This window comes from Polistes dominula, unplaced genomic scaffold (genome assembly GCF_049000335.1).
Source record: "Polistes dominula isolate Pdom_NZ unplaced genomic scaffold, Pdom_raw_medaka contig_16, whole genome shotgun sequence".
NCBI lineage: Eukaryota > Metazoa > Arthropoda > Insecta > Hymenoptera > Vespidae > Polistes > Polistes dominula.
In genome coordinates this window covers 2,142,583-2,153,202 of record NW_028301040.1, presented here as the reverse complement: position 1 = coordinate 2,153,202, position 10,620 = coordinate 2,142,583, and the positions used below count along the sequence as shown (strand labels likewise).

At 29.1% G+C, this 10,620-nt stretch overlaps 1 protein-coding gene and 1 long non-coding RNA gene across 2 annotated transcripts; both read right to left on the bottom strand.

Moving 5' to 3' along the window:
• Positions 1-3,766: 3,766 nt before the first annotated feature.
• Positions 3,767-4,191, bottom strand: LOC149031790 (uncharacterized). The gene is made up of 2 exons (XR_016177325.1): positions 4,040-4,191; positions 3,767-3,921 (listed from the first exon to the last, which is right to left on the bottom strand). It is a non-coding gene; the product is annotated as an uncharacterized LOC149031790 (long non-coding RNA).
• A 3,922-nt stretch (positions 4,192-8,113) lies between these two features.
• Positions 8,114-8,673, bottom strand: LOC149031789 (uncharacterized). The gene is made up of 2 exons (XM_089174812.1): positions 8,507-8,673; positions 8,114-8,349 (listed from the first exon to the last, which is right to left on the bottom strand). The coding sequence occupies exons 1-2, from the start codon at positions 8,630-8,632 to the stop codon at positions 8,308-8,310; spliced, it is 168 nt and encodes a 55-aa protein (XP_089030938.1). The 5' UTR covers positions 8,633-8,673; the 3' UTR covers positions 8,114-8,307.
• Between the last annotated feature and the right edge of the window lie 1,947 nt (positions 8,674-10,620).

Sequence of the window (10,620 nt, the reverse complement as noted above, 5' to 3'; positions counted from 1 at the left end):
GACTGGGCTACAGCGTACTACTTCGACCTAGCCCTTCCTCCTGATGGGAAAAGGTAGCGTGCCTTGGTGAAAGGGGGGAATCGAAATAAAATTGCGATGGACGTGTATGAGGTAGGATTAGGTAGGTGTTCGGTTAGATATGTGTGTTTCCTCCGTGGTCGGTTTGTCTGTCTGTCGGTTGGTTGGTTGGTTGGTCGGTTGGTTGGTTAGTTGGTTGTTTTACCGATAACCCTTGGATAACATTTCGTCCTAATCTCTTTTTTTTCCTTTTTTTTTCCCCTTTTAATGTCAATGTTTCCCCAATTAATGAGATTATTTTATTTTCTTAATAATGTTGACTTCAATCGAGATTTTTTAATGCAGTGTAAATCCGTGACATGGAATATTTAATCGAATCAATGTTAACGAACATACACACACACACACACACATATACACATGCGATTATCAATCTGAAACAATATTTATATATGTGAACAAATTATTATATACACCAGTTTCAATGATATAAAATCATAAATAATATATTCTTTCATTGAGAACGGTCCAGTTATTTATGGCCTTTCAACGTATTATTTCAACATACAAATTCGTAAACACTTAAAGATAATTTCGAACTTTGTAAGAGTTTCTTTGGGAGAAACAAAGTGAGGAAGAAAGACAAGAGAGAGAAAGAGACAACGATCGAACTGAAAATATTCGATGATGATAATCGATTAGCCTGGCACTATTGAGCCGCGACCGCAATTTGATCGAAAATCACATCGCACTCAAATCGGCACGCACACAGGTTAGTCACGGCCCACACTCTCTCTCTCTCTCTCTCTCTCTCTCTTTTTCTCTTGTTCTTTCTCTCTTACTTTCTCTCTTTCTCTCTCTCTCTCTTACGTTTTCTCGAATCGTTTCTCATATTTACCTTGTGGTTTTCGATTCAAGCTTATTTAAATATAAATTACACTTTGGCCGCTTTGACCGTAGTTGTGATCGTGCACAACTATTATCATAGCCGTTCTTCTCCTTAGCAAGTGCCAGGGCAGGCACGCTCTTTCGAAACAATTCACAATCCCTCGTGTATCTATTATCGATCATAATCGCACGTAGAAGTGCGATCATCATTATGCGAAATTATTCATGTAAGAAATGTGGAAGAAAAAAAAAAAGAAGAAGAAGAAATTAAGAATCTTTCGACCAAAATTTTCTATTTTTTCTTTTTTTTTTTTTATTCAGTGTAATAACAATAAAAAGTAATTGTAATGATTTATTTAAATTTTATCAATTTGACTAAAAGGTCTCATTTATTCCCAAAGTCTTATATAATAATAAATTAAACAGTGATCAGAATGTAAAAACATCTAATTATAAATTCGAGAATCTAACGATTGTAAATAATTTATTATTATCAAAATATACAAATATGAAAAACAAAACAAAAACTAGTTATTTAAATTAAATACTTCTTTTTTTTTTTTTCTTAACATTAAGGTTTTCCATAAAATAACGTAGGGGTTTCTTTTTTTGAATACACAAGTTGTGTGCATCAACGAATAGAAATTTTTTTATAATTGTCAAGCGAAAAAAAGAAGGATCATTCGAGATGAGGAGGAATCGTTAGATTTTTTCTAGAGTATTTATAACGGATCTAAAGAAAAAAATTATGTACAGTATCCGACCTCGATTAAGGTTCGACGATGCGTATAGTAGTTGCTGTTTTCTCGTTGAGACAATCTCGTCGTTGTCGTTGAGATTGCAACTGATGTTCATCGAGAGAGAATACGGCTAGTTAATTCGCTATGTTCCCGGTATCCTAGGACACATCAAACTATATACCGAATAGTAAGCACGATACAATGTCGATCACTATAGATCTTTTTCTTTTAACTTCTCCATCAGTTTTCAGTGTTCACTTCTTTTCTTCGGCCCTCACAATGTGACTCAAACATAACCGACCTATAGTCGAGCCACCTGAACAAAAAGTTAATTCATTTTCAGTGTTTTTACCACGATACACCGGAATATTACACACCGACAGTGGTTCTCAATTTATTCGAAACAAGAAGGTCTATCGAAACGTATTACTTACTTAGTGTGAATTCCGTTTATTCATTTTTTTTTTAGACATAAATTCTGACTAGTTGAGATCACATACTTGTTCTACGATAATCATAACAGTAATCATAACAGTACAATTATATCATTTGGTATGTTTTATTTAAAAAATTAACAACAAGTAGAAATGATTAAAATAGTTTTTATCATATCAATAAACATAATATAAATGATATTATTTATCACACCAATTATGATTTATTATGTATAATAATTATTTGTTATTTGTTTTATTATATTCTATCGTGTATGGTATCTCAATAAGATACATTTTTCATTTTCTTTCGAATAAAATATATAAAATTTATTTCAATTTGTATTTACAGAAAAAGAATGTTATCATATAGATTTGTTTCTTTTCTTTTTTTTTTCTTATTAAATTTATTTACCTTTACGCCAGGTTACGGATCAGCTAAAGCTTAGGCAATAGCCCCATGGATTAGCTACAGGTTCGCCATTCACTCCAAAAAATCCCAAAGCTACGATCGCAGCAACAAGTAGAATCAAGATCGTGCTTCTCATGATAAAAAGTTTCTGCGTATATTTGACGTCAAGAAAAATACTTTCTTGTTATTTCTTTACATTTTTACATGTTGTTATATAAACGTTTAGTATTTATTTACATCGTGACTCAACATATCACGATAATATCATTAACTAGTATTTTTTTTTTTAACAAAGAACGCGCTATATTACTTCCATTATTTAGCATAATTTTAGATATGTAAGTCACGAGACATATGATAAAAGTGCCATTAAAATATACATTAAATAATAAAAGATGAAAGATAAAAAAAAAAAGCAATGAAAAGCAAGGATATTTTTACAACTTTCTTATTATTTTTCATATTTATTATATTATTAACGATTACGTCTGTTATATTTAAATTAAGTTTATTTGATTAACATTTAATTGTAATATATATATATATCACTTCCATGATTTTAATTATACAATTTATTTATATTGAAAAAAACAAAACTTAAAGAAAAAAAAAACAGAAGATATGTGACAATGAATCATCATTTACGTGAGATTTCAAAGTATACTGGTAAAATGTGACAATGTTGTACAATGGGTATATTAATTTTATATATTTTTCGAGAAAGTAGGATTAAAATGTATTTACGAGAGTTAATACTCGTATAATTGTATATTATTATGATGTAATATATGTCTTACATTTCGTAGAGATATTTATTTATTATTTAGGACAACAACGGTAGGTTAACCGCATATATTATTCATGATTTCTGTCTCTTGGCTTAAGTCAGAATGAAAAATTATAATATACAAAAATAATCATAATACGATTTATTACATAACGTACAGACGAATATAAAAAAAATGAATAGAATGTATGCGACTAAACTAAATAATTAATAACTACGATACGTTCACCTCCGTGAAGCTCTTAACATTGAGAAATAGTTCAAAGCTGTGCTGAATATTCAATAATTAGGTCATCGTTTTAATTCATAACAATTAATAACATGATAAAAAGTAAAATTAACAACGTCAATTTTACAAGTTACTAGCATATATATTTAAACGACGTATTTAATGTGACTATAAGGATTTAGTCACACGATAGGAATCGTGTGAATGAATTTAATTAACATAAGAGCGAATAAGGGGGATAAGAATAAATGATTAAGATTTAATGCTTGAAGAATATTATATTAACATCGTAAAATGTATCATTAATATGATCATATAATGTATCATGTAATATTTATCATCCATATAAAGACCATTTTTTGAAGTTCAGAAGCAATGACAGGTTAGCCAAGACGGAAGGGTGAGAAGCCAGGCTGAAATACAAACAAATAAATTAAATGTATTTATGAAACAATGTTGAAATAAGTTACGAATAAAAAAAAAAGTAAAAAAACATATAATGTAAGTAATTAAAAAATAAATATTTCTTACCGGTCGTTTTCCGGGTTTTGTAATTGGTTTTTGTTGAGCGTTTACAGTCAAAAATCCCAAAGCTGCTACTACAGCGAAAAGTAAAATGGAGATACTTTTCATGATGAAATTTTGTTATGTATATTTCGCGTTGAGTAAAATATATTTTGTTTATGTTTACTCCTACACGGGTTTTCGGGTTTATATACACAAACCAAAATCTTTTTCGTGACCAAACATGTCACGATATTCCAAATTGCTAATGTTTTTTATCAAAAAACGTGCATCACGGTTTTAGTTATTATTAGATGAAGAGGTCATGATAATAATAGTAGTTATATCTTATCAAAAAACATGATTTCTTCCATTTTTATTGAGAATAATGTAACTTAAATGTTTTTCCTGAAACTCATTAAGGGGACCTTCTACTCTGAGCACCTAAAAAAAAGGCTATTTTCGCGAATTTTTTCCAAGAAAACTATAAAAGATATCGATCTAAAAGTTGTTGGGTTTGTTAAATTGAGTCTTAAACTATATAAATTAATTTTTATTTTTTCATTTTAATTAATTTTTTATTGCAAAAACAGTAGTATAAAAAAACACCTTAAAACTTTAGTGCTTTGGTAGCTCCATCAGAACTTGAGAATGGCTTACCTGAAACATACAAGTAAAATGGTTTTATATTCTGTATGACTTCAGCTACAAAGTGACAGTTTTATATAAAAATTTTATCAATAAATAAAAAAATGGTGGACAAATTACAAAAAAAACGTAAATTTGACCTTTTTTTTTATTGTTTTTGACTAAAAATAAATAGTAAAAATTAAAATATAAGAAAAAACTCTCCGTCACTTTGTTACAGCTCATGTGTAGAATATGTGGATTAAATTTTATAAGAATCGGTTTACTGGTTCGTGAGATACGATGGAGCTAGTATTTCAAAACATAGTTTCGAGATAAACGCGTTTAAAGTTTTTTTCTACTCAAAATCGTTAAAAATTCTTACCTAAACTTAATCTGCTATGCCTGGACCGTACAATAGACCTTCTTCTTGTTCATATTCTTCAATTTCTTCCAGTCTTGCCTTCTTCCACTTTGATCTGGTATCTTTTGAGCACTCAGAGCTTCGACGGTTCGCAGATTCGATACGTCGGTCGTCGCGTCTTTTAGCAAAGTCGATCGCTCCTGGCCCAAGTTTCATGCCCATCGTTTCCATTATCTTCATCACTGTTTGAAATCCTTCTTAGTCCGTCTTAGATCCTCATAAATAGGCTTCAGCACTTTCTGTACATCTTTAGAAAGTGCCGGAGGATGCTTGTATTTTTGCTTCTGTGCCTTAGTTTTGAGGTACTTACACCAGTCGATGGAACACGTATGGTAATTATTATTATCTTTTTTCTTTTTGTATGAATCGTGAGATATTATGATCCCTTTCTATTTGTAAGGAAAGATACAGTCTCCGTCGAAAGTGTACGAACAAGTTGAAATGAAAATAAATTAAAATGCAAACAAACTTTGAAAAGGGTTGAGAACATGGGAATCTGTTATTTTATAAAATTCAACTTCAATGATCAATTAAACATTTCTCATTTCTTTTTCTTTTTATGACATAAAAATGTTTCCTTGTCGAAGATATTATAATGAGAATTGAAATGAAAATAATAAGGGAAGTGTAAACACAACGCGGAAAAGGAAGAGGAAGAAGAAGAATATGAAGAAGAAGTTGGGGTAGGGGTTGGTAAAGGTGAAAAGTTGGGATGGAGTTATTCTTTTATTTATTTATTTTTTTTTTTTCAAGTCGAGTGATATTAATAATTCCCCATACAAAGTTTGAAAACAGGCCCTTGGATGGCCAATCGCCGGGCAAAGGATGACAACTAACGGCCGATCATTGACGTTTTCTAATAGCCCATAGAGGGCTCAATATCCAAATGATAACCCCGGCCCATTAATGGTAATTGATCATTGGCCGATTAATAATAGTTATTATCGGCCCATTACCGGCAGTTATTATCGGCCCATTACCGGCATTTATTATTGGCCCATTACCGGCATTTATTATTGGCCCATTACCAGCATTTATTATCGGCCCATTACCGGCATTTATTATCGGCCCATTACCGGCATTTATTATCGGCCCATTACCGGCATTTATTATCGGCCCATTACCGGCATTTATTATCGGCCCATTACCGGCATTTATTATCGGCCCATTACCGGCATTTATTATCGGCCCATTACCGGCATTTATTATCGGCCCATTACCGGCATTTATTATCGGCCCATTACCGGCATTTATTATCGGCCCATTACCGGCATTTATTATCGGCCCATTACCGGCATTTATTATCGGCCCATTACCGGCATTTATTATCGGCCCATTACCGGCATTTATTATCGGCCCATTACCGGCATTTATTATCGGCCCATTACCGGCATTTATTATCGGCCCATTACCGGCATTTATTATCGGCCCATTACCGGCATTTATTATCGGCCCATTACCGGCATTTATTATCGGCCCATTACCGGCATTTATTATCGGCCCATTACCGGCATTTATTATCGGCCCATTACCGGCATTTATTATCGGCCCATTACCGGCCGATTATACAGATTACAATAAAAAAAACTGCTTGAATAAACAATGAAAGAGAAAGGGATTGAACAAGATAAGAGTCGTCCGTGCGCGCCGAACGCTCAGGAAAGCGGTCCGAGGTAGTTACGTTCAGGCACCAAAAATGTAGTTAGAGACATCGGATCTTTTTGAAATTTTAACACAATATTTCTACATATATATACATTCGAAAAATGTAAAAAAAAAAAAAAAAATTTTTAAATTGCAGAGTAGAAGGTCCCCTTAAATGTTTTTCCTGAAACTCATTAACAAGAACATGTAATCTATAAAACGTACAAATAACTAATTTATTTTTATTAGGTAACTTAGATGTGTAATTGTAATGTACCAAATAATACATTTAACTGCAATAATTTAGTAAAAAAGTTGAACAAAATTTTATTAAAAATTGAAAACATTTGCGAGATTAAATTTCTAGTGCATTTATTTAAAATTTCATCAGTACAATACTTTACAGGATGACAAAAAGTTTCAGAAAAAAATTATTCTTTCATATGGTGCATAAGTTAATATATTTTTGATTTTATTAATCCATACGCAAAGCTGATAAAACAATTACAATAATATATTCATAAGTAATATTTAATAAAACATTTTTTATAAATTCGTAGAAGATATTTTATTCATTGGTCCATTTTCTTATTTGCATATTGGAGGTAATGGTGCACCTTTATGCTGTAAAATAAAAATCACTTATGTATTTATTCCATTAAAAAGTTTATCTTATTAGAAATAATCATTATTTATTAGAACAAAGTAACTAATCATAAACTAATCGATTACCTTGATTTTTTCACAAATTATCTTAGCCCATCCCCCATTTTTATGAGGACTAGCGTTTACTTCGAAGAATGCCAGAGATATGACAAAAGCAAATAACAAAATCAAATATGTAATTCTCATGATGATATTTTCTGACTTATTTCAGTAAAATAACTCTTAGTAGCTACTAATTTTCTGACTTATTTCAGTAAAATAACTCTTAGTAGCTACTAATTTTGCTTAGGCTTATATACACGTAAATATCTATTTCCTTACTTAATGGATCATAAAATTATTATTAGTAATAATTTTATTAGAAAACATGTTGATTTGCTTTCTTTTATCAAAGATAATACAAGTTTTTTTTTTTGGTAAGGTAATTCCGAAAACTATAAATATAAGTAATTAACTTAAGTTATATAATAATTTGAAACATAAAAACATATTACAGTTGCATTTTACACGTTTATTACTTTTACAAATATATGTCGTTTAAAGCTTAAATAAAAAAAATGTTTACATATTTTTGTAAAAAAGATAATATGTCTTAGGTAATTTACATTTTACATTTCATGAAAGATATTTCCTTTATTTCTGGAATTATTATTTAGGTTCTAATAAGAATTTTATTTACGTGTACAATTAAACATCAGATGGGTAAAGACAGTAACATTAAAATAAATCAACAAAAATAATTAGTTTATCAAAAATTTTATTTATATATATATTTTCTTTTCATAATACAATATATTTCTTATATTTTCTAAAGAAATTTATAATTTTATTCTGAATAGATATAATAATAAGTTTGCTCTAAAATAAGTATAGCATATGTTGAACACACATATGTTCAATAACAGAAATTCAATTGATATTTAAAAAGAAAATATTAGGGTGAACAATCTATAGGTGGACTTTGTCCAGGCTTAATCTGAAATAAAAAGAAGAAAAACATTTATTAATTTTTCTATAATAATATCTTATACTAATAAAAATAAATCGTAATAAATATTATTACATTAAAATTATTAACGCATACGATAAAGTAATTCAAAATGTATATAAGATTAAAGAAAAAATTTAATTACCGGTCTGCAAGGATTAGAAAAAGGTTTTGGCCATGCAAAAGGATCAGCCAATGGTTCGGCATTTAGTTCGAAGAATGCCAAAACTAAGACCATAGCAAACAGTAGGATTACCATTGCTCCTTCCATAATGAATCGTTTCTAAGTATTTGGAGTCTAGTAAAATTGTTTCTTACAGTTGCTACTTTTGTACCTGGGCTTTTATAGAAACTAATATCTTTTCCGTGACCAACCATATCACGACATGAATATGACAAGTTTTTTTTTTTACTATGAACACACACACACACACACATTTATTGTTTTTTTTTTATTTAATACACAAAATTGTCTTAGATTAGATAATCCAAAATTTGACACATAAAGTTCTAATGATTGTATTTTGTGTTATTCTTAACATTTAAATATGTTCAATGAAAATATTATTTAACAAGACTTCAATAAATTAACAAGACATTGTTTAAGAAATTGATTTACTCAACAAATGATATTAGGAATAATTTTTTCATAAGTTTTAATAATATATTGTTTTATTAATATAAAAGTATTAAATAACTCCCAAGTTTTATTTTAGACTATGTATTTCCATTTAAAAATATCCAGTTTAAATTAATGTACATTGTATTTATGTATGAAAAATAATGAGTAACTTTGATCCGTTCACGTGAGGCACACATAACATTGAGAAATAGTTCAAAGCTGTGCTGAATATTCAATAATTAGGTCATCGTTTTAACCCATTGACTGCCAACTACGAGATATTTCGTAGTGTTTGTTGCCATTTTAGATTAATTACAAATAGTTATTTTCGTAAGGAATTATTAAAAGGGTTGAAAAAAATATTTATATGATGTAAAAAACATTAATTATCAACTATTGTAAATACTATTACAATATTATATCAGTAACTTAATAATATTATATTTTCAAAAGTTTAAAGCATGACGCTCCAAATATGTCTGGCAGTCAAAGGTTTAATTCATAAAAATTAATAACAACATAAAAAGTAAAATATTACCAACGACAATTCTAAATGTTACTAGCATATATTTAAACGACGTATTTATTGTGATTAAATCTTATCGTATAAACGAATTTAATTAACATAGGAGCGAATAAGGGGGATAAGAATAAATGATTAAGATTTAATGCTTGAAGAATATTATATTATCATCATAATATGTATCTATAATATGATCATAAAATGTATCATGTAATATATATCATTAATATGAAGACCATTTTTTGAAGTTCAGAAACAATGACAGGTTAGCCAAGACGGAAGGGTGTGAAGCCAGGCTGAAATACAAACAAATAAATTAAATGTATTTATGAAACAATGTTGAAATAAGTTACGAATAAAAAAAAAGTAAAGAAACATATAATTTAAGTAATTAAAGAATTAATATTTCTTACTGGTCGGGCTTCAGGTTCTGGATTTGGTTCTGGTTCGGCGTTTACAGCCAAAAATCCCAAAGCTGCTACTACAGCAAAAAGTAAAATGGAGATACTTCTCATGATGAAATTTGTTTATGTATATTTCGCGTTGAGTAAAATATATTCTGTTTATGTTTATTCTTACACGAGTTTACGGGCTTATATACACAAACCAAAATCTTTTTCGTGACCAAACATGTCACGATATTCACCATTACTAATGTTTTTTTTTATCAAAAATCGTGCATCATGGTTTTTGTTTGTTTCTTTGTTTTTTTTTTGTTTTTACAGTAAAAGAAGTAAAGTTTAATTTTCAAGACCTTGGTTAAAAAATTATATAACCGTTAATCTGATAAGTGAACTTACGTTTCGTAACAGTACAAAATTGTAATACGTAGTTGTATTAGTATGAAATATTAAATTGTTAATTTGAAAGAACATTTAATAATTTTAATGGAACTTACTATACATTAGTTAACAACGAATAAGAGAAATTATAAATAGGTTAATTTCATAATGAAGTTTTTTTGTGTTTTTAACTATATTGAGTAAAATAGTTATTTATAATAGTCTCATTTTAATAATATTACATATACACGAAAGTATCTTGTTATAAATAGCTGAAGACGTCATGATAATAATAGTAGTTATATCTTATCAAAAAACATGATTTCTTCCAT

Coding starts and splice junctions, on each gene's coding strand:
- LOC149031789 (XM_089174812.1), bottom strand. CDS start 8,632: ATGGAAGGAGCAATGGTAATCCTACTGTTTGCTATGGTCTTAGTTTTG. Junction 8,350..8,506: donor TTTCTAATCCTTGCAGACCG/GTAATTAAATTT, acceptor TTTTTATTTCAG/ATTAAGCCTGGACAAAGTCC.